General features: G+C 42.6%; 1 protein-coding gene across 3 annotated transcripts in view; it reads right to left on the bottom strand.

Annotated features, from left to right (window-relative positions):
- PRCP (prolylcarboxypeptidase) overlaps positions 1–24,654 on the bottom strand; it is a 51,575-nt gene that overhangs the window by 26,765 nt on the left and 156 nt on the right. The window contains exon 1 of one of the 3 annotated variants that reach the window (XM_084768057.1): positions 24,512–24,637. The exons of 1 other annotated variant lie outside the window; for it this stretch is intronic. Coding sequence is in view for 1 of the 2 variants with exons in the window: in XM_084768055.1 (XP_084624181.1) it covers positions 23,444–23,605 (162 nt within the window). In the remaining variant the exon portion in view is untranslated. Of the gene's footprint in view, positions 1–23,443; positions 23,714–24,511; positions 24,638–24,654 lie in introns of those variants that run through there. One more of the 3 variants, XM_084768055.1, reaches the window with a different exon arrangement.

The raw sequence follows: 24,654 nt of genomic DNA, 5'->3' as shown, positions 1-24,654 counted from the left end.
AACTGAGTTTTCAGTATCCAGTGGTCGGTCGGTCTGTCTGTCTGTCTGTCTGTCTGTCTGTCTGTCTGTGTCTCTCTCTCTCTCTCTCTCTCTCTCTCTCTCTCTCTCTCTCTCTCTCTCTCACACACACACACACACACACACACACACACACACACACACACACACACACAGTCAGTGCGCCCTCTTCTGTCCAGACCAAGACACACACGTCACAGCATGAAAGAAAGCAGGAATTACAAGGGCTGCAAAAGCCAATCTGATCTGCTAGCTCTAAGCAAGCTGCGAGCAAAGGGCAAAGTAGGTAATAGTGCTGAGAAAGCTCACAGGCATGACCTGGGGGGGAAAGATAACTCTGTTCACACACAGCAGTTCTTTCTAAAGTACAGAAGGGGGGAAGGGAGGGGACAGAAGGGAGGGAGCTTCACGCTATCAACCACCTGGCCATCTCCAGTCAGCTGTGGATATTTTCATAACGTCTTATAGGATGATGACACCCACCCCAGGTTATATAATTTCCCAATTAACATGACTAATGAATAGGAATCAAACACATGCTTCTTTTTATATGTTTTGACAAACACTGCTTCCTGCCTGCTTCTGACATGCACTAGCTCTATCTGCTATTTTCAGAACATATAGTTAGTTATAGACAGGGCTGACACCAAGCTTCACCCCTCACTAGGGGCCACTCAAGAGTCTTCCTCTAAAATCTGTGGATTCAACCATAACCTGCTTACTAAGTTACACTCGAAAATACAAGGCATGTTGGTCCTTTTGCTGACCTTGATTATATCATTACTACAGTGCTGTGTTTAACTCAATTAGGTCAACTGATTTAAAAAGGAAAATGCTGCATTCTTTCGCACCAGCCTTTCATTTTAGAAACTCAGCACATGGTGGTCTTAGTAGCTGGCATCAATTTTATTAAAAATATAAAAGTATCCTCAGAGATAAACATAACAAAAAATGGGGGGGAAAAAAACCGAGCCCCATCCTTCCGCTGAGTCAGCACGTCTTAGGAGTGCTCTCTTGTGTGCAGCCCTAATGCAGAGATGAAGACAAGCTCTCGCTCTGCTTAGCTGTGTGGGTTGTAGGTGAGTTTAGAGATGGTGGCCCTGCACTCCCCTAGCTTCGCTGATAGGATACAACGTTCCCAAGCACATCTGATTCCTGATGGAAAGGCCATCTTCAAATAGAAAGGGCACAGGTTCTCAAAGAAGGAGCCAAAATGGAGAATGACCATGGACTGTAAGGCAGGCCCTGTGGCTGCAGTGGGAGGAGCCTGTGTACCTGGAGTCAGGCCTTCTAAATTGCAGGCTCTGGTGTTGCCAGAGCTAGAATAAGAACGGAGAGCAACTGTGTTGTAGGAATCAGATCATTAGGTGTGACTCCCTGTTTATTTCCACTTTCTTGTGTCAAAGTGGTTCAAAGCCTGCCTAACACTCAATATGCATTTGTCTCCACACGTGGAAGGCAGGAAGCAATGGAGACTGAATGTAACTGAAGGAATCACAGGGGCAACAGCTTTCCTGGATGATAATGTGGTAACAGCACAGAAATGATGACAAGAGGAAGGCGAATGTTACAAACGGCAATTATCCTTCCCTCTACTTCACTGCCAATCACTAAGGTCTTGCTTCCACCATTTCTTTTGGTGTCAGGGTTGAACCTAAGACTTTATGCATGCTTAGCACACACTACAAAAGGCAAACAAACAAAAACATCCTAGCGTCCACAAGGATAAATGGTGGGCAGTTCCTCAGCTATTCTTTAAATAAAACACCTTTCTATGCAATGACACCCTATTCATCTTCAAGAACATTTTTGAGATTTTTTTTCCTTAGGCGCATGAGTATTTGTCTGAATGTCTGTCTGTACATCATATGAGTGCAGTGTTCAGAGACGCAGAATGTATCAGAACCCCAGTACTATAGCATTAGATCATGGAGTTGTAACAATGTGGGTGCTGAGATTTGAACCCAAGCCCTATGGAAGAGGAGCTACTGCTCTTAACTGCTGAGCCACCTCTGCAACCCCACAACACCTGATTCTTGACAGAGATACATAGAAATAAAATATTGTTGAAGGAAAAAATGGCAAGAAAAAGGAAAATAGCAATCCATCACAAGAGTAGTCCTTAAAAAAAAAAATGGGATTCTGCTTCTTGTACTAACCTGTTAGCTTGAAAGACAAGAGAAAAAGAGGTGAGAGTATTTTGCTTTCACACCATTTTGAAAACTTAGAATGGCAATAGCTACCACAATACCTTTGTACAAGACAGGTACTTTATAAATAATAAAATGCAGTTCTAAAACAATAACTCATCATGTTTCTACATATGAGATTCCTTTGCTAATGTTAAAATTTTGTTTGATGAAAATAAACTATGAGCTTTCCTTTTATTTGTTCTTTAACTGATGAGGCCATGTTTTTAATGTTTTTACTTGTGAGTGTGTGTGTGTGTGGGGGGGGGTTATCTCACTGCATAGCCCAAGAGAGAGGCCAGGGGAGGGAAAGAGAGGTGTCTCATTGCATAGACCAGGCTAGCCTCAAACACATGTTTCTGCCTCCTAGTTGCTGGGATTAGACATTTGTCACCACAGTCAGCTTAAATTTTTCACAGATATGTCATATTCTGGTATCTAATGTCTAAGAAGATATGAGAAGTCATTATAAATTTAATAGTGGTATAAATAGCATCTAATTACATGTGAGGAAAATGTATTTGCAATTTTCTACTTGGTAGGACAATAGATTCAATCACTCTCCAAGAGTTTTGAAGTGTCCAGTACCTTCCCTTTCACCAAAAGCCCAGAAGGGGCAGTCACGTTCTAAGCTGACAAAATGTTATAAAAGCTAAATATTATACTCTTCTCTGCTGCTAAAGCAGGGGGAGACAGCTTACCCTTGGAATACATTTGTGTGTGTGTGTGTGTGTGTGTGTGTGTGTGTGTGTGTGTTTGCCCGTGCACTATTACACAATGAGTAATGGTTTCCTTCAAAGATTCTGGCATCAATTATTGTTGGTGAACAGCTCTCGAGGAGCACAGCATGAGTGATCATGCCCAGGACTTAAGGTTGCTTTGTGCCCCTGTAGCTCTCAGATGAACATATCACTGCTGCACTGACCAAACACACAGCAAAGTAGGAGAGCCCATTATGTTTTAAGTTAGATCATACAAGTAGGACAGATGGAAACTTAGAACTCAAGCCAAGCACTTGCGTAAGAAGTACATGCTGTGGATCTAGATGCCTACTCTTTCAAACTCCCCTGAGTTTCTCCTCCTCCTCTTGCTTCTTCCTTTTCTAATTAATTACTTTATTTATTTATTCACTTTACATCCTGGTCATAGCCCCATCCCTCCTCTCCTCACAGTCCCATCCCCCTCTCCCACATCCCCTCCTCCCATTCTCAGAAAACGGGAGCTCCCTTCCCACCCACCCTAGCTCATCAAGTCGAATCAGGACGGAGCATGTCCTCTTCCCTGTGGCCTGGCAAGTCCGTCCCATCAGGAGCAAGTGATCAAAAAGCTGGCAACAGAATCCATGTCAGAGACAGCCCCTTACTAGAGGACTCACAGGAAGCCTGAGCTTTTTTCTTTTTTTAAGACAAAGTTTCTCTCACTTCGTAACCTAGACTGGCCTAAAGCTTGAGTCTCCTGAGTGCGGGATTACAGGCTTGTACCACCATGCCAAACCTAAATTTTTCTTGCCTTCCTTAAATACACATTCATACACATGAAATCTAACAATTATTCCCTTTTGTTTCTCACGTTTGCTTGCTCTGTGGCCTATATTAGCCTACTACTTAATATGTAGCCCAAGCTGGCCTTGAACTCAGCAATCCTCCTCAGTGCTGGAATTACTAGGTATGCCACCATAGCTGGCTCCATTCCCCTTCTTTATAATGTCAGGGTCAAAATGTTGGAAATCAAGGTAGCAGTTATCTTTTCTATGTTATGTTAAATGTTAAAATGTTCCTATATATGCAACATATTCTCCTGATACCATTATTATAATTATACACCATGCCACATCCCAGAAATGGAAGTTAGAACACACTGTAATGAAAACAGATGAGGACACCTCCCAACACCTCAAAAATGAAAACCAACCACACATCTGGCATAGAGGTATGATGCATGTAACTTGCACCATCAGACTGCATTGACTTCCCAAATCTTCTCCATCTGAGCAATCCAGTTCTATTTCCCATAAAACCCTATTTCTAAATTCCTCAAAACCTGTGTACACCCTCGTTCAGTTAATATCCCCTCTTACAAATAAAGTACCCAAGATTAAATTCCACACATACCATACAGTCTGAAAAAGCACATGTTGACTATCTACTGAAAGTACAGAACTAGGGAAATATTTATAGACATAACTCATTTACACAGGCCGACCTAGGCACAGTCAGTGTCACGAAAGCTGGACTGGATTAAGTACCATTCCCTCCAGAGATGCATACCTTCTCTGACTTCTATGAGACCTTGTTTGGAAACTAGATCACTGCAGATATAAGTAGTTTAACTGAGGTCTTGATGAAGTAACATGGCCCTTAATTCTTATAAAGAGAAGAAACAGAAGCAAGCACAAAATGAATGCAATGTGTAGACATAAACTAAAAGATAGCCACATGATTGTGGAAGCAGAGCCAAACAGCTACAGACATCAAAATATCAAGGATTACCAATGAACTTACGGAAAATAGGCTCCTATGCTTGACTACATGGTCCCTGGTTGGTGAAACTGTTTGGGAAGATTGGAAGGTGTGGCCTTGGAGGAGGTGTGTCATTGTGGACTTTGAGGCTTCAAAAGACTAGAGCCATTATCAATATGTATCTCTCTCTACCTCCTATTTGCAGATCAAGATGTGAGCTCCCAGATATTTCTGCTGCTATACCTATGCTCTACCATCAAGGACTCTACAACCTCTGAAACTGTAAGTCCAAATTAAACACTCTTTTATAAGTAGTCTCAGCAATAGAAAAATAACTAAGATAGGCTCCAACAAGGAAGTCGTCCAGCCCACATCTTGTTTGGACTTGTAACCTACAGAAGTAAGAGGTTATTTTCACCTCCCAGCTTATAGTTCTTTGCTCCAAAAGCCAATACTGATGGCCTTTCCAGGGAGGGGGCATTGGAGATGAAGCCTAAAGAAGGCATCCAAGGTAAGAACTCTAGGAAAAAAAAGATGGGAAATATAAGGGCTGGAAGATTAAAATGTGGTAAGGTGGTGCAGAGTGATTCTTAGAACTGAGTGGACAATTGCAGAAGGGTTTTAATTTCATTTGAAGGGCAATGGGACTTCACTAAGAGCTTTAAGATTTAGTCCCATTTGCCTTTAAAAAAAAACAAATCTTCCTTGACTGTGTTGTGGTATAGAAGGCATGAGGTCCATGAGCTCACAGATAAGCACTAGGGAAACAGGAAACACCCAAGACTTCCTCTTCAGGGGAAGAAGTGTATACCTGCTCTCCACCCAGAATGCCGGGAATGGATGTAGTTAATAACTTGGTGACTGTGCTATCAGTAGGGCCAGGCTACACTGAAATCCCCCCAACTATTATGTTTCTCTCAGATTCTGGGTCCATAGACCTTTATTTTGAGCATTGTTTCTCAGTCAATAAAACTCATCCTTAAGAGGCTATCATATGTACTTTGTAGCTTAGTGACCTCTACAATGACCTTGACTACACTAAATCCTCCCCTGAGCCTGTAAGCTCTTAACCCGTCTTTTTGGAAGAGGTCATATGTCCTTTGCAAAAGAGTTTCAATTTAGTCATATCTTAAGCTTTATTGTGTGGCGGGAGCCATGTTGCCTCTCCTAGGAAGAGTACGTGAGTGTTCTGTGAGTGACCTCCATGAGGCAAGGCTCTTGGAGCTGCTCTCTCACCTGGCAGTGAGCAGTGGGAGTGATATCGAGAACAACTGTGTCAATCCTCGGGAGATGTGGCCATGATTCCTGCTTCCTTAAAGGTTAAGTAAAGACATGATTCCTTAGAAAGCCAGGCGTGGTGGCTCACGCCTTTGATCCCAGGACTAGGGAGGCAGAGGCAGGCAGATTGATGTGAGTTCAAGGCCAGCCTGGTCTACAAAGCAAGTCAAGGACAGCCAAGGCTACAGAGAAATCCTGTCTCAGGGAAAAAAAAAAGATTCCTTAGTAGATGGTCTCAAAAACTGATAGGAATATACGAGAGAAAAAGAGGGAGCTCAGAAATGTCAACTACTTCTTCTGAGGACCTGAGTATGCCAATACATTGGAGTTAGGGAAGGTGCAAAACTTACCAAGAGAAGATAGGGCTTAAAGGTCAGCAATATGGCGTTAACTCTTAGAACAAGTTAGTAAGTAAAATTTGCTTAGAGAAGGGCTTACATAGAAGGGAGAAACAGTATGGGCTGATGAAATAATGTTAACTGTTAGTTTCTGTTCTTTATGAAAAAGCTGTATAGAACAGAACCATACTGTAAAACTAGACAGATAAAAATGGCATTTAATACATATTGTGTACCCTATAAGCATATACAGGGGGTGAAGGTCCCCCTCAGTCACAAACACTGGGGAGGGAAGGAGGGGGAAAGCAGGAGGGAGAGAGGAATGGGAGGATACAAGAGGTGGGCTAACAGTTGAGATTCAATATAAATAAATTAATAAAATATTAAAAAAATAAAAATAAAACATTGTGAACATACCGAATTAAGTGTAATAAGATGTGAAGGCTATATTGCTGTTAAAACTTTATGATTGGATTCTAATTGCCTTTTACTTTGAAACTGCCTGCTGTCAGCCTGCACACAATTCAAGCTGGATGTGCCTGGCTAGATATAATCATTTGTAATATAGTCATATAGCAATACAATATATAAACCATTTGGCTTAATTATTCAGGTGTGCTTAGTTATGACATAATCATTTAGACTGTAATACTATACTACTTAGACACGGGTAAAGGTTAATAATCACTGACCACAAGGAAACAAGGGAAACTTAAAAAGAATTATGAGTACTTGTTAAGATTCTTGGACAATGAACAAAGGTAAATTTGATACTGCATATGATTGAATGCTCTAAAATCCTGTATAAATAAAGATGGCTCAGGCTATTTGGGGCCACTTGCTCAAACTTCAACAAGTTGGTCAGAGTCTTCCTTTCTGCCAACTCCACACCTCCATCCCAGGTTACTGGACTCACCAAATGTGGACTCCCGCAATTGTACACATAAGACTGAGATAATCTGTATAAGGAAACTCTTTTCCAAAATTGTACTATACATAAATGCCAAAAATAAACTGCCCAGTGTCCAACTCCAGAAGTTTGAATCAACACAGGCTACTGAGTTGTGGTGAAGCAGATTTCTTTCTTGCCTCATGCAGATCAACACACTGCTGGCCCTGGTGTTTGCAGAGAGCCCCATACTGTGGAAGATAATCTGGAGCAGATTTAAATAAAGGGAGAAAGAGAAAGAGAATGCTATACAGAGTTCCAAATGAAAGATGATTGCAGGAATAATAAACTGGGGACATAGATTTGCCAGGATTCAAGTAGTAGTCTACCTTCAATTGCTGCATAATAGAAATATTCATTTTCCATGATCGTAAAACACCTAAGAATGAGCCCTGGGATCCCTGTAATGAAAAGCACTCAGTATACACATCAGCAGTATCATTCCTATAGCAACCAACAAAGAGAACATTTCTTAAGTGGCAGCTGCTACCGTGTCACTCATTCATAAACGACTGCAAAGCACAGGCTATGGTCACCTAAACACTCACAGCTCTGCTGCAGCAGTCAGAGCCACATGACTAGATGACCCACACCTCGCATTTAATAGAAGTAAACTAAGCATGTCCTATATCTATTCTTTTCTACCAAAACTCTTTGAGGATATTGATAAAAGTCAAGGAACTAAATTGTTCTCAAATGTTTTTGATTCCTGATCTATGCTGATGAAACACTGGACACCACAGGCCACAGTCTTCACTTTGTTATTTCTGCATAATTAAGAAAATACTTTTCAGGCAGTGAGATGGTTCAACAGGTATAGATAGCTTCTGTCAAGGCTGATGACTTGATCCCATTCCTAAGCCTACATGGTGAAAAGACAGAGCTAAAACCAAGAAAGTGTCCTGACCTGCGTGCGCCGCGCACACACACACACACACACACACACACACACACACACACACACACACACACACGGGGTGGGGGGGGGACAGAGAGACAGAGACAGAGAGACAAAAACAGGTGCCACTTCCTTTGCCAGCATTTCTGTTTTCTCAGTGATAGCCACTCTGAGATGCAGACTCCATACTATTTTGATCTGCATTTCCATAATGACTAAGGAAGTTGAACATATTTTCACATATTTATTGGTCATTCATGTTTCTTCTTTTAAAAACTGTGACTCTAGTCATAATAGCTAAGACATTGATTCAGCTATTATGTCCATCAGCAGATGAATAATGAAAATGTGGTATACAATCACATGAAACTTTATTCAGCCAAAAAGAACAGTCTTGTATTATCTGCAGGAAAATGAATGGTAGGGATCATTTGGTTAAATGCAATACATCAGACTCAGATAAATGTTACTTGTTTTCTATCATATGTACAACATAGATTTCTATATAATATCTATAGAATATTTATGTATGTATATACTGGTTTTTCAAGACAGGGTTTCTCTGTGTAGCCTTGGCTGTCCTGGACTCACTTTGTAGACCAGGCTGGCCTCGAACTCACAGAGATCTGCCTGCATCTGACTCCAAAGTGGGATTAAAGGTGTGCACCACCATGCCCAGCTTATTTCATTTGTGTGTGTGTGTGTGTGTGTGTGTGTGTGTGTGTGTGTGTGTGTAATTTGGTTGAAAGAGAGCAAAAGAGAATGAAGAACAAGAGAAGGTGATGTGAACAAAAGGAAAGACAAATATTGCCTGTTTTCTCTTGAATGCAGAACCTATATTCAAATATCTACATAAGACATGAACACATACGTCATGACAGCAGAAGGGAACCTCTATGGGGACCGGAAGCGGACCTGTACCGTGATATAATTTCTTTCAGTAAGGAAACTAATGAAATAAAGATGAGGGCTGGGAAGCAAGCAGAGCACTTGCCAGAAAATTGCTCTACCACTGACCTTTATCCTCAACCAAGAAACTGCATGTACTATGAAAAGAACATGAAAGAGCAATATTATGCACTAACACTGAGATCCGAGTCCTCCTCACCCACACTGTGACAAATACTAATTTAGGAAACAGACAATGCTTTCCATGACTGTTAAAGGATGTGAGGGGGGAAAATGAGCTTTACAAAGTCCCCATGTGACCAGGATCCACCAAAGGAAGCAACTAAAGAAAGCAATCCTAAGTTCTTTTCCTCCCGGGGAATTCCAACATCAGATTTTCAAATCTGGTTCACTGTAAAAGACCTCCAGGGATTTCTTATCATCTTAAGACCATCATCTGCAGAGCACTCATTGTTTGGAGCTCTGTAGAAAAGATAAAGGAAGGGAAAGGACATCCTCAGCCAAAACCAAACCCCAGAACAAAAGCAGCAAGTTCAAAAGGGGCTCTGTGGCTTCCTTTGATTACCTTCAGGTGTTCTGGCACTGCATCAACATCTTTGATGACAACTGCCCAGAAGAAATAAGATGAACAAACAAATGACCATCACTAGCTAAACATATTCACCAGACAACCATTCCTTGACTAACCACCAAACAAGATGCACATGTCACTGCGGTCACAGTGCTTAGAGTCTGGTGGCAGATGACAGAAAATGTGAACACACAATCAAGTACACAAGTTTTATCCTGACAGAGAATCACAGAATTCAGTCAAAGCGGGGATAGCCTGGCATGTACAAAGCCCAGGTTTGATCCTCAGCACCCTAATAACATAAAACAAGCACATCTTATAGCTATGCTACTATAAACTCCAAGAAAGACAAAACAAAGTGGCACATTCTGAGGTAACCTGAGTGACCTACCATAATTACTCTACCTCTTATGCTTAGTAATGGCATCCCCTCCCTTCAAAACTCCAGTGCTGGCAATTCACAATAACAGGGTAATTATCACCATATGCAAGCATCATTTTCCTCTGATGGCCTCAGACCTCATAGAGCTCCCCATTTGGTAATGACGACTTTTAGTCATCCTCAAAATAGATGAGATTCTGTTTTCCTCTCACCAATGATCCGGCAGTTTAAGTCAGAAATCTCAACAAGCCCTAAAGGCATACAGCACAGCACATGAACACTGAGGTTGAGCAAGAGAGAATAAATCAAAGCCGAGAGAGAGAGAGAGAGAGAGAGAGAGAGAGATAAAGAGAGAGAGAGAGAGAGAGAGAGAGAGGATAGACATGTGTGTTATAGCCACCCGTCCTTGTTAAGAACAAGAGGCAGTCATTGTCAAGAAGGAAACCTGTAAACTGTTAAGGCCAGTGGGAGCACGGAGGAGGAGACACTACCCTATGTGGCACTCAGCATCCTGAACAGGCCTTTTCAGAAACGTCCCCTCTCTGTAGGTGATGCTAGGCTTCATGACAGTCAGTATGAAGGAGAGTTGGAGTTTATAAAGAAAAAGGTTTTCCAAAACTTACGTTCAGGCATTCAAGGGGAACGGCACCTAGGAAAAAGTCGATACATGCCCAAGAAGGGTGTGGGTTCTCAAAGAGTCTCTTGTCAGTAAGTGTCTTACCAATAGCCATACATATGATTTTCATATATTATATAATGCATTGTATCATATTCACCTCTGTTACCTCTCTTGTCCCATTCTTACTCCTGCTGATCCCCTTCGACTTTCATGTCACATCCCTGGAGAGGGGCATGCACGTGCCACAGCTCATACATAGGAGGCAAAGGGCAGCTTTGGGTGGTAGGTAATCCTCACATTCCATCCTGAGCCTTGGCACCACAACAGACCTTCCAGGTTCACAGACAATCAAGACTGAGGTAGTAGCAAAATCAGAAAGAGTCTCGGTACACATGAACTCTTGTAAGGGGTGGTCACACCGTAAAGATTAGAGCACAGGTGCCTGCAAAGAGAGCTCCCTCTTAGCCCAAGCTACTCATTGCCATGGAAAGACAATGGTGAAGGGAAAGGAAGCCCATCAGCACCAAGGACAAGAAAGCTACCCCAGGGGCTGCCCCCTCAGAGGAAGAGGCCATCAGCCACAGGAAGCAGCAGAGGCTTCCGAGTGTTTAGAAGGACAGTGTCTGCAGCATGACCCTGCTTCAAACTGCATAGAAATAAAAACTGACAAAGAATAACAAGTACTTCCGTACTTTCCTATCTGATGAGTCAGAGCCGTTGTCTGGCTTGTCGCTCCTGGCTTAAATTGGGTTATTAAATAACAATGCAGTTGGCCAAACTTACAGGGTGAGGACAAATATAGCATGCTTTTTTATCATGTGTGGACTCCTAATAGAAAACTTCCCTAAAGGGACACTTGTATCAAGCCTCAAATACACACACACACACACACACACACACACACACACACACAAACACACAGGAAAGGAATAAGGGTACTTAATAAAAGTTAAAAAACTTTTAAAAACATTTCCCCAAACCACAAATGTTAGTATAGTGGGAAGAGAGAATTAGAAGGCAGATTCAAGTGCATCAAAGACCTTCTGCCTGGACAGAAATCTCACTATTGTTTCATACTCTAGAGCCCATCTCAAATCGCATTACCTACAACAAAAGGAAGACTGGGGAGTGGATTTTGTTACATGATAATGCCTGTCCCTTAGGCTCACCCTAATGCCAAAGAGAAACATTTTAGAAGATAATTTCAGTCTTCAGAATTCAGAGCCCTCAAAATTGTCTACATACTCTCATACCCCTTTTCAGATTAAGCACCTGAATCATATTGAATTCCCCGTGGCCATATTACTGTGATATTTCCCTGTGCATGGAAATAGATTTCTGTATATGATCTCCAGTTTAATCTGCATTCTACTTGACTCCAGTGGACCTTCAGGAAGCAAAGGGAAAGTTTTCTTCTCATCTCCAAACAGCATGTCCTACAAACAGCACTGCTCAAAGAAAGCATCCACGAAATCTGACAGTCTGGTTTTTCCTAACGGATGCATCAGCCTATAACACGTAATCAGGAAGAAGCAGAATGCCATGGGCTTGACAGAGGCGTGGATAACAGGAGTCTGCTTCCCAGCATTCCCAGTAGCACTGCAGAGCAACTAGAGTTAGCCTTGGTTTGCAAATTAAGAAACAAAATCATGCTTCCTTTAGCTCTCTAGTAAATTTGAATGAAAGCCAATTAGCCACCATACAAGCATTTTCTTAAAAAAAAAAAAAAGGTGGGAGGTGTACATGCAGGACTACACGTGTACATGACTTGAGCATGCTAAGTACAAACTCCACCACTGAGCTACATCCCCTGACAGCAGTTACCTTGGGTTTTTGTTGTTGGTTGGTTGGTTGGTTTTTAGTTTTTCTGTTTTTCCAGGTAGGGTTTCTCTGTGTAGCCCTGGCTATCCTGGAACTCACTCTGTAGACCAGGCTGGCCTTGAACTCAGAGATTTGTCTACCCTGCCTGCCACATGCTGAAATTAAAGGCTTGTGCTTCCATGTCTCTGACAGCAGTAACCTTTAAGAAGACATTTTTTTCCCTTTTATTGTGTGTTTATGTATATTTCTGTGTGCATCCATGTGTGGGAGCCAGAGAACAACCTCAGATGTCACTCCTCAACCCTATATCAGCCTTGTGTTGAGACAAGGTATTTCACTGGCCTGGAGATAGCCACACAGGAAAGGCTGGCTAGCCAGCAAGCCCAAAGAATCCACCTGTCTCCACATTCCCAGGGCAGAAGTGACAAGGGTAGGCCACCATACTCAGGAGGTTCATTTGGTTTTTGTTTTTAACATGGGTTCCAGGGATCAGACTCCAGTCCTCCTGCTGCCAAGGCAAGTACTTAAGCGACTGAGGTATTTCCCCCACCCACATTTTTCTTAATGTTCTCATTTTTTGCCCTTTCTACAGCCTCCAACTATATACCATGCAATGAAAAGCAGGGAATTAATTTGTTACTTTCTGAATCTCTCCGTTCGTAAGCTGGAAGAAAGATCAAAGTAAACTTCTAGCTACAGCTATTAAAATGAACATAATGAAAACAGATAGACGTATTCTAATTTGCTCATCAAGAAGAAACAGACAGGGCTGGAGAGATGGCTCAGAGGTTAAGAGCACTGGCTGCTCTTCCAAAGGTCCTGAGTCCAATTCCCAGCAACCACATGGTAGCTCACAACCATGTATACTAAGATCTGGTGCTCTCTTCAGCCTGCAGGCTCAACACTGTATACATAATAAATCTTAGAAGGAGAAGAAGAGGGGAGGAGGAGGAGGAGGAGGAGGAGGAGGAGAAGCAGCCGCAGCCATTTGTAACTATCACCATCCCCCATTCATGCAGCTCTTTCTTACTTCGAATGTTTGAGTTGATTACATCTTAATCTATTGTTTTCATTGTGTACTCCTACTGTTGTTCAAGTGGACAAAAGGAAAGGCAAAAGATACAGATTAACAAGATTTGTGAAGACAAGATGCTAAGTACAATAATACTCAGTGAGAACATGGATGTTGTCAAGACAGTGGTCTAGTTTTTTTTTAAAAAGAATAAATCAGGTGTGGTGGTGGTGCATACCTATGATCCAAGCACGTTGGATGCAGAGACAGGTGATCATAGTTTGAAGCTAGTCTGTGCTATGCCCTAAGAACCTGTCTCAAGAAGAAAGGGGGGGGGAGGCGGGGCATTAATAGAAGGATACAAAACAAATACTGAGACATAAGGCAAGACTAAGATACCTGCCACCATAAAAGTATAAAGAGCTGGCCAGCCATGCTCTGCAGACTTCGAAAGGACTCTTGCCTGTAGCAGTGTCTGGGACGGATGAATGGATGAGATCGATAAAGGCAGGAAAGGCTAACAAAGAAACAACTGAAGAGAGCAACGTGGGCTGAGGACTAGGCAGGATGTGAACGAGCATGTGTGGAGAACAGATTAGAAACCTGAACCGTGGGCTGGAGCCACAAGTGAAACCTGTCAATGCTACAGGATTCTGTTCTCCCCCATGCCTCCCTCGGTCTAAGACAGGGTCTCACTCTGTAGTCTAAGCTGACTGGAACTCATGACAGCCCTCCAGCCTTGGTCTCCCAAGTGCTAGGATTACAGGCATGAATCACCAACACAGGCTCAGAATAGTGTTTTTAATACAGCAAACAGTATGGAACCATGGCACATTTTTATTTAGATAATTAATATGACCCGTGGGAACAATAGTGGAAAAGGATCTACAGCGACAACTAACTGCTCTTCTCTTCCAGAAGTTACAGTGTCACAGCAATGGGGTTACAACACTAGGAGTACACAAATGAAAATAATAGACTACAGATGTTATCAACTACACACACACACACACACACACACACACACACACAAAACCACCCCTCCTGCCTATTTCTTTCAAGAAATTATTACAAGTTGTAATCTTCTTTATTATTTTGTGTGTAGGTGTATTGCCTTCCTGTATGTCTGAGCATCACATGTGTGAGGTGCCTTTGGAGGCTGAAGAGGGCATTGGATCCCTGAGACTGGAGGTTAGATGGACGGCTGTGAGCAGCTGTGTAGGTGCTGGGGATTAAACTCAGTGCTCCTAACCATTGAGCCATTGCTCCAGTCCCAAAGCTGTAATCTTCTTGATGTATATTGGTTTCTAGATTTTTAATGCCCAGACAGATAATGGGCTCCACGGGAGAAGTCAAGCTGCTGTCTCCAAAACCATGCTTCATGTATATACATATCTTCAAATGTCTTGTAAGAATTGGCCTGCATAGAGAAAGTCAGACCAAGTTATCCAACTGGACGAGACTAGTTCTGAGTCAGACCTAGAAATATCAAGAGGCAGACTGGAACAGGGATTAAAATAGCTAACACTCTGTAGTTCAGTTTCCCCATTAATAAATTAGACATGAGCACCAGGATATCACCGATTGAGAATAAATAAGTTAATACATATAAAGTACTTGGAACACTGCCTGGCATATAGTACTAGTTCAAATGATATCTATTATTTACTACTGGGATTATTCTGGGGTGGGAAGAAAGTGGCATGGAGGTTGGGAGGAGGAAATGGAGATGGGCAGGGAAGGGTGGAGTGGAGAAACTGCTTAGAACGGATTTGATAAGTCCTGGGAGAAACCGTGGTTTTAAGTGTGTGAGTGTCTTCCTGCCACAGACAGCCAAAAGGGTCTAAAAGCAAACAGATGGGATAGATCAAAGGGATGGACACAATGCCTGCTCTGGCTGACTTGTGTGATTTTAACTCCTTTTCAGACACCCCCAAATTCCTCTTGGAATCTTTCTTTCCGTTCCTTCCCCCCTCTACTCCTCTTACACCCGGATAGAAATGAGGTAGAAAAGGACACTTTTTTCTCTCTCTCTCTTCTTGATCCTTGTCTCAGCTGTAAACAGAAAACAAGGATGTACAATACTAAAGGAAAGATCCACAGCAGTCATGGATGCACAGTAAAGGAGATGCACATCAGTACCACACCAGTGCCATGGTACTGACGGCCCTCACAGAGCCCAGGCTTTGGCTCCAATACTGTAACAAACTGCCTGTCAGCCAAAAGAAAGCAATTTTTAATTATACCTTTGAAAACAGATTACAAAATGATGCAGATTCATTACAACATGAAAAATATAGAGAAGCACAGAATGAGATCTCACCTACTGCTGATTTTTCTACCCCTGCTAACTCTTTGCTTTCTGGGCAGTTGTAAACATAACTTGCAAACATCCTGGCCCCTCTAATACAGCAGTGTGCCTCTCTCAACATTATCCTATACTGCCCCTGCACGGGGTGGGTGTGCTCTTCCCTTCCAAGTCTCCCTTCTTCCTCCCCAAAGCCTGCCTTAAAAGGCCACCATCAAGCTAGACAACCCGGCCAGCCCTCTTGTGCAGTCACCTTTTGAGCAATGACCCTGCTCGTTTCTCCTCTTCAATGACAATTCCACCTCCTTGCTTACTACTAATCCACAGAACACCTTTGAAATTGTTTTCATTTGTCTGGTTGAATTTTCCTCCATTTTCCAATAATCTGTCTTCCACTTGGTCACTGCCCCTTCTTCAAATGCTAGGTCTTGTCGTTCCCAGCAACACCCATCTTGCAGTGCTATGCATGTCAGGCATTCAGTTCACTAACTCCCCAAACGCTTCTACCTCACGACTGCACTTTACACCACTGAGCCTCATCCCCTGCTTCCATGGTTTAAATCCCGTGGCCAATGACTGTATTCATGCCCTTGAAATGAGCGTCTATGGCCGTGTCCCATCTGATTGTCTGGGCTGGTCAGGGATCAAGTGATCTTCCTGCCTCTGCCTCCCCAGTAATAGAAAAATGCAAGCACACTTCCCCATACCCAGCTAACATGAGCATCTGAAAGAAAACATCTTCACTGACTTTACAGCTTTCTGTGTACTAAAACAGCTTCAAATATGGTCCCTGCTCCACCTTTCTTCTGAACCCCTGACTCAAGTAGCACATCTAGGAACAAGTTCCTCATCTCCCCCTTAACCCCATACTTAGTTCTCCTGAAGACATCTTAGTAACGGCAACTTCATCTTCCAATATGCTCAGGTCAAGAAACCATGAAACCATCCTCAATGTCAGTTTATTTCTCACCCCATATCTAACTCATCAATATACTCCTCAACTTGAACACTTCTCGAACTTTCACTACTACTCTGCTAATTCAAGCCAATACTGTAATCTGACTGTTTTTTTCTGCAGTAGCCTACTCTTCCTGCTCCACCCAGTTCCCTTCCACTGTCCATTCTTAACACAATAGCCAGATCATGTCTGCTAAACCGTTAGTCAGAATATGTCATGCTTCTGCTATAATACTCAAAAGGCTTCTCACCTAGTTCTTAATGACTTAAAGACTGTCCCCTTTCCCCCTTCCCACTCTGTGCCCTACTTGCCCTTCCCTTGCACATGTACCCTAGCTACACTGGTCTTAAAATTGTTCTCACCAGACATACACTTATCTCTGACTTTGTGTACTTGATCATCCCTATGCCTAAAATACTGCATAAAAGGTTACTAGAATAGCACCTAGAATAAAACAGGCAACCAATAAATAATACATGAATTTGAAGACACATTTGCTGTGGTTTAGATAGAGTTTGTCCCCTCTACGGATTCCTGTGCTGGAAATCTGGCCATAAGCAAAGACATTGAGAGGTGGTGAAATCTGTAAGAGGTGGAGCCTAGTGGGAGGTAATTAGGTTATTTGGGGTTACTCCCCTCTATGGAATTAACTCATGAATTTTCCTAAGACTTGTTATAAAACAATGAGCTGCCTCCTCTGTATTCTCTGGCTCCCTACCTTGTTATATAATATCTCCTCTTGTTAGCTCCTGCCATATGATGCAACCACCAAAAATCAGTGCCATACTACTGCTTAAACTGTCATACTCAACACTGTTTTATTATTTCTAAAGTACTCACCTTCACAGGCTTTGTTATAACGTGGGAAATAGATTAATGCAATACTGTACACTCATTTTTGTTTCCTTTATCATTAATGCATGAACATTTCCTTACACTGTCAAATGTGCTTCAAAATCATAATTTTTAAAAATCCATAAGACACTTTTAAAAATATACCACAACTTAGTTACAGTTTCAACTTGAAAACTACTTGGCTTACAAATGGTATTAACTAGATGTGTCTTCCTTTAATTTTTCTAAATTCCAATGGTCTTGTTTCTAAAATGGGTAACAACAGGATTGTTATAAAGGCTAAATCATAATGTAGAAAATAAACAGAGATTCACCAAGTTTTTAAAATTATTATTTATAACATAAAGGCATAATGCCAAGGAAAGATCAGAGATATTGAAGCAACAGATTAAAAAGTGGCACAATTATTATCCTTTAATAGCTTGATAAAGGCAATTTCTATAACTTCAATTAAATCCTACATCTCTAAAGATTTGTAAAAGTTCCAATTAAATATGAAAGACTAAGCATGAAGCTCAGTGACAGAGCACTTGCCTAGCATGAATAAAGCACTGTCAAAAAAGAAAAAAAAAGATACACAGTATCTGGCTCAGAAGGCATACTCAATAAATGTTAATTCATTTCCAATTAGCAAACAATAACTAGGATTTTTAATGCTATGAGCCATAACAAAAATATTTTTATAATTTTCCTTCACACATGTATTTTCTAAGTATATAATAAAAATTGTTGATGAAGAACAATTTTTTATGTGTAATTATGTATATCTGTGTCTCTGGGTAGGCCTGAGGCATCAGATCATCCTGAACCTGGCATCATAGGCAGTTATGAGCCACATGACACTGATGCTGGGAACCAAATCCAGTCCTCTCTACAACGGCAGTATTCCCTCTTAACTTCTGAGCCATCGGTCAAGTCCTAGAGATTTTTTTTTATGAGAAATTACCACGCAATAAAATTTTTTTATCTATTTTTTTTAGTTTTGGATTTTTCAAGACAGTTTCTCTGGCTGTCCTGGACTTGCTTTGTAGACCATGCTGGCCTCGAACTCACAGCGATCCACCTGCCTCTGTCTCCCAAGCACTGGGATTAAAGGTGTGCACCACCATGCCTGGCTAATAAAATTTGATATACATCTCTAATGTTTTATTTATTGAAAAAGATAGGCAAACTAACTTTTAATTACTAAATGAACACAGATGTTCGGTAGGTTTACTATGTATAGCATCCATCTGTGAGCAGTTATGGTAAGTAAGTGAGCAAGGAAATACTAAACAGACCTCAATTCAGGGATCTCTTTCGAGGCAGACGTTAGGTAGCCACATGAGTACAATTTTTCAGTGTTTTTTATAATTTACCTCAGATATGAACTTGAGTATGCACAAATAGAATGGTCAACAATTTAAGAATCTTTAGAATATAATCATCTCCACTTCTCTAGGAACTGCCCCTCAACCCCGCGCCCATTCCTGACATGGGAAAGATGGTAAGGGTTCAGTATGTGGGTGGGCTGGTGGGTGGGAAAATGGCTTAATATAGTAGTCATGAAGTACCTCTACCTTAATTTGCATTTAGTTACATTTTAACATTAGCTGCTAAAACACTCAGCTACTACAAAACTTACTATTTCAGCAGTCTTATTAATAAAATGTTCCAACTACATCTATTACCCCTCTACCTTTTGCTAAAACTCAAAATAGTACAGGGGAAAAAAAAACAGAAAGTTTGATATCCTTTTTACATGTCTACATGAGAGAAAATCATTTAAAGAAAAAAAAACATTAATTCCTTTGTTACAAGTCTATTAACTTACAAAAGATTTTAAAATCAAATGTAACACAAAAAGTTCAAAGGGATGTTCATGTTTTCCAGAATAACAATTTTAGTCATAAGGAATTATTAAACATATTATTCTGAATGGAGAGAAGTAAATTAAAGCATTAAGCAACAGAAAGATAAAAATAATCACTGCTTAGCATGTACTGACAGCCCAACAATATACTCTGCTAGATAAGCACTGTGCACATACTACCACACCCCATGACAAGCCTCTGAGCTGTGTGGTATAATTATTACCACTCTTACTAACTGCATATCAGGGGCTACCTCCAAGTAACTCATCAATTTACTCAATGGGGCAAAACAGAGTTCCCTCTCAAAGCTGTCTGTCTCTAAAGTCTATGTTCCTAATGATTAACTTATTTAACTTCTACCAAGTTCCCTACCCTCCCTTTCGTAGATCAGAGTCAATCCATCACACAGAAGAGGCCAGCTCTGTGACCTCCAAGAGTCCTTCCAGAAATGATTGGATCATCAAACACAGCAACAATTAAAAGGTCATACAATATTAGTTTTAAGAAAGGTCATCAACAGAAGCCAATGATGAAAAGAAAGAAGGGAAAGATTATCATCAATATCCTCTTCCAAGCAGCCCCTTAAAGCTGATTTTTAGTAGATATGAGGCCATTGGAGAAAAAATTGAGAAGGGAAACCCCAAAGAGGAATAGAAAGCAGAACTGAAGGATGTACACACATCAAAATACCCCAGCCTCGTGGCATGCTCACCCCACAACTAAGGAAGGAGCTGTGGGAAGGCCTGCAGGAGCCAGTGGCCACAGGCAGACGTAGGCTAACTGAAGCACTAGCCAGAAGAGGAATAGCTGGGTGGAGATGACCAGCAGTTTCCAGAAGACGCATAATCACAGTAGTCACGAGAAGCCAATCTGAACTGCATAAGCAGCCCAATGTCTGGGCAACAATGTGGATAAAGTATTCAAGCAGAAGCAAGAAGAGATAAGATATTCAGGGTGATAAAATCAAGGGTTAGAGAAAGCCCTCTTGGATGCAGGTAGAATCAAGAAATCTGGCAAAAAGAAGCTGTTCCTTATGGTTGGGATCATGATGACCCTTGATTATATTCCTATTTAAACATTTGCCTTGCGCGCTAAGACATCACTTGCCACCTTAGCTAGAATGACATGTTGTCATGGAGCTTTGTTCCACACTTAAACTTTTATCAAGAATGTATAAATGAGGGGCTAAGAAGATAGTTTTCCTCTGTGTGCACCTGTATTTTTCTTTTTGTTTCCTTCTCTTAATTTTTAATTTGTTCACTTTACATCCTGCTTGTAGCCCCTTCCCTCATTGCCTCCTGACCCCATGATCTCAGCCTCCCTCCCTCATCCAGTCTCTTCCCTTCCCTAGTCCTCAGAAAGGAGAGCCCTCCTCCCCTAACATCTGACCTCAGCCTATCAAGTCTCATGCGGACTGCCTGTATCCTGTACAACCACTTTGGAAATCAATCTGGCCCTTTCTCAGAAAATTGGGAACAGTTCTACCTCAAGACCCAGCCATACTACTTCTGGGCACCACCACACAACAAGGACATTTGCTCAACTATGTTCATAGCAGCTTTGTTCATAATAGCCAGAATCTGGAAACAACCCGGATGTCTCTCAACCAAAGACTGGGTAAACAAACTGTGGTACACTTACACAATGGGCCTTGCCAGGCCACAGAGGAAGAAGATAGTAAAGAGCCTCAGTTCTGAATCACAGACTTTCTGAAATACTGGGTGTGGCTTTTGCCTATAATCCTAGGGCTGAGCAGAATCTCTAGAGCTCATTGGCCAGCTAGGCTGAATTCAGTAAGAGATTCTGTATCAAAAATTAGATGGAGAAGAAACCCTTTGCAAACATCCATACATATATGCAGGTGCACCTATATACACATGCAGTTACACATACAAACATGCACATATACCACATAAAAATATACAAAGAAAAGGATAATGGGATGGTGATGTAGCTCAGTTGGTGCTTGTCTAACACAAAGCCCTGGATTTAATTCCCAGCAGCATCACATAAACAACGCATCATAGTAAAAGTATCTGGAAGTATAGATTAAGTACAAGCCTAGAGTATAAAGTTTCACATTGAGTAAAGCCAAACACATTTGCCAATTACCAAAAAATATAACAAGAAAGAAAGAAAGAAAGAAAGAAGAAGAAGAAAAATTATATTGTAAAAACAATGGAGGGAATTGAGAGATGGCTCAGTAAGAACACTTGTTGTGCAAGGTTAAGAACCTGAGTTCAGATCCCAGCAGCCACATAAAAAAATCAGCCATGACCTCAGACTTGCCTAGGACTTCTGGGTCCAGACTTGCCAGGCTTCTGGGTTCACTGAGGGAACATTCCTTTATTCAAGGGAATAAGGCAGAGAGAGTGATAGCACAGGGCACCTGACATCCTCCTCTCCTTTCATATGTGCACTGGTGAGTACAACACACACACACACACACACACTCAGCATTATTCCATCCCTCCCACCCGTGCATTCCCCCTGATGCGTTATTCCCAGGGAAAGCTTAGAGATCATATATCCTAAAGCTTCTCCCTCTAACTTTACTGTTAATAACTAGATGCTGTAAAGAATTAGGCGTAGAGTTCCATGGGGAAAGTCCTGAGTTCAATTTCTTCTACAATAAGCAAACAAAGAAACAAAACAAAAGCAAAAACAAAAACAAACAACTTTATTTTTAAATCCCAGACTAAAGAAAGCAGATAGAAGCATAAGGCTTCAGGTGTGAGGGCCAGAGGTGCTAGATGGAGGAGCTCCTAGGGTTCCTAGTACAGCCTTCACCTCAGCTGGGCCTCCAGAAGCAGCTGGCACCACAAGGAGGCTTTCCCAGGGAAAACATAAAATGCAATGGTGCTGACTCTAACTTCCCAGCTTACAAATGAGAAAACTGTAGGGGATTAAAGGAGACTTCTGCTCCTTTGGCTAAAATTAAAATGCTTTCTCTTTTTTTAGAAACTCAAATTCAAATTTCTAGGGTTTTTTTTTTTTTCAAAATGAAATTGCTGTGCAAACCCATGTCTTTCACAAACTCCTATGCAAACATCACCTCAGTAACCATGCATGGAGAACTGCCAGTTTACCACAGCTACTCTGCTAGAGCACGCTACCTGCTTCATTTACTCAGCACTGCACCCTTCTTCAGTAAATCAAGAAACTTGGCCCAGAAACTAATTGTAACCTGTCCAAGACTACAGAGTTGGGCCGGAATCCCGGTGTGATTTCTACAGCCAAGTCAGACTCTTACATGCTTTCTAATCCCACTACCTCGCACATTCAAGCCTTCAGCAACCTGCAGAACTATAAAATTATAAGGGTTCCTTGTCATTTCAGAGGACACAGGTACTTTTCCATTCAGATTTGTAGGCTAACGTCTCGTGCTGCAGCCAACTACACAGGCATTGGAGAAGCCTGTCTTAAAACTGTGAACTCTAGTTAAAGACAAGAGACCTGATCCTTGCACTCACCTCAGATCTGGAAACAGACCTTCAACCTCTAAAAGTAACAAAGATTTCACCGAGAGCAGTTTAGTGAAGTGAATAGGTGGGCTGGCATTGTACACTGTGTGAGTATTATGTAATGGGTACATTAGAATTCGTGTTCAGAGACCTAGGGGTCAAACTTAGTCTCCATACATTAGAATTCTGGTTAAGAAACCTGGGTCAAAGGTTAGTTTCCATTTGGTTTTGGTCAAGGTTAAAAAAAAAAAAGAGTTTAGATAGAGGCATTCTCTGAGCTAAAGATCTGTATCCCACACCTCCAGGAGGAATAAATTTTTCTTGGTCTCTGTTGGGGGACACTTGAATATTGTTACTGATAGGTTTTTCATTAGGGATAAAGGTGATAGGTTTTAAATTAGGGATAAAGGTCACCCTCCAGAAAATGTGAACTAAAACCAACACAGTCGTAAGTCTGAATTTTGAAGTGGGCGGCGGTGCTCAGTCCAGCTATACTAGCCAAGCAAGGTATGGGCAGTTGGGACCTGGGACCAGAAACCCTTACTCCCCAGCCTCTGCTTACCTTCTGTTCGAAGTATAAAACTGAGTAGTTATTGGCTACGGCGGGATTGGATGTGGGGTTGGCTGACAAGTGCAGGCTGCCGAAAGTCTTTAGCCCGGGCCGGAGGGTTGCGGCGGCCCCGAGTGATAGGAAAGGCAAGAGCAGGAGAGCCCGGCAGCCCATGGTTCGGGCTGGCAAACCACCGTATGGGGCGGCTTAAAGAAAGAGAGCCGCGGGCAGAAGCGCGCAGACTAAGCCCCGCCCAGCTTGTAGCCCCGCCCGCTGCAGACCAGCTCCTCCCCCCGGGAAACCCCAAATCAGGCAGCTCCTGGCCCTGTCCGCGTCGCCTCCACCACACTTGCCACTCGCCATCCCCCCCCCCTCCTCCCTGCCAACCTCCACTGCGGTCACACTCGACGTCGGCCTTTATCCCGCAGGGCTTTGCCCCATTCTAATCTGTGGCTCCCCGAACCCGACCGCTACTCCAGGTCATGTCATATCCCAGCTTTTCCTGTCACTGTCCCCGCAGACCTTACCCCCACCCCAACACCCTCGCCCTCGGGAAGTACTACTTACAGGCACGAGGGGATGGGGGGGCGCGGGGAGAGGGGGCGAGAAACGACGGGGAGAGACAGGAAGGGAGGGCAAGAAAGGAGAGAGACCAAGGCGATATATTAACAATCTTTACCAGGCACACACGTGCCCTCTCATTCCCTCAGAAGAGAAAGTTTGCAGACCGAGTTTGGCCGTCATCTCTATATAGTTGGGGAAAACAAGTACAGGAACTCGACACTGGGTCTCTCAGGTAACAGGAAATGGAGCAAGGTTCGCAGATAGCTCAGCCATCCCGCAAACTGTTCCGGCTCTCCGCCTCCATTGTGCCAGCCTAACCAGCCCCACGGGACTCGGTCCTCGGGTCACCCCATCCTCCTCATTGCCCTCACAACCCGTCCCTTGGGTGGCCGCTGGGTCTTCGGTGCAGACTGTCTTCTCCCAGCCCCGCTAACCCACCCCTAACCCTTCCTGGTTGGCCGCGATGGCGGCTCCTTCTCCAACAGCGCCCCCTCCTGTCCACCCCGCGGCGCCAACCTTCACCCGCTCCCACGCCCTCGGCGTCTGTCTGGAAGGTGCTGCCTGCCACCCCTTGCCATGCCTCGCGCCTTCCCGGCTTCCCCCCGCACTTCGCCGAGGGAACTGTCGCTCCACCAGTCGGAGAAAAACGTCCCTCTAAT

This window comes from Acomys minous (genome assembly GCF_964271855.1).
Source record: "Acomys minous genome assembly, chromosome: 2".
Lineage (NCBI taxonomy): Eukaryota > Metazoa > Chordata > Mammalia > Rodentia > Muridae > Acomys > Acomys minous.
The sequence above is the reverse complement of the archived record's forward strand: the minus strand, read 5'-3'. Positions and strand labels throughout refer to the sequence as shown.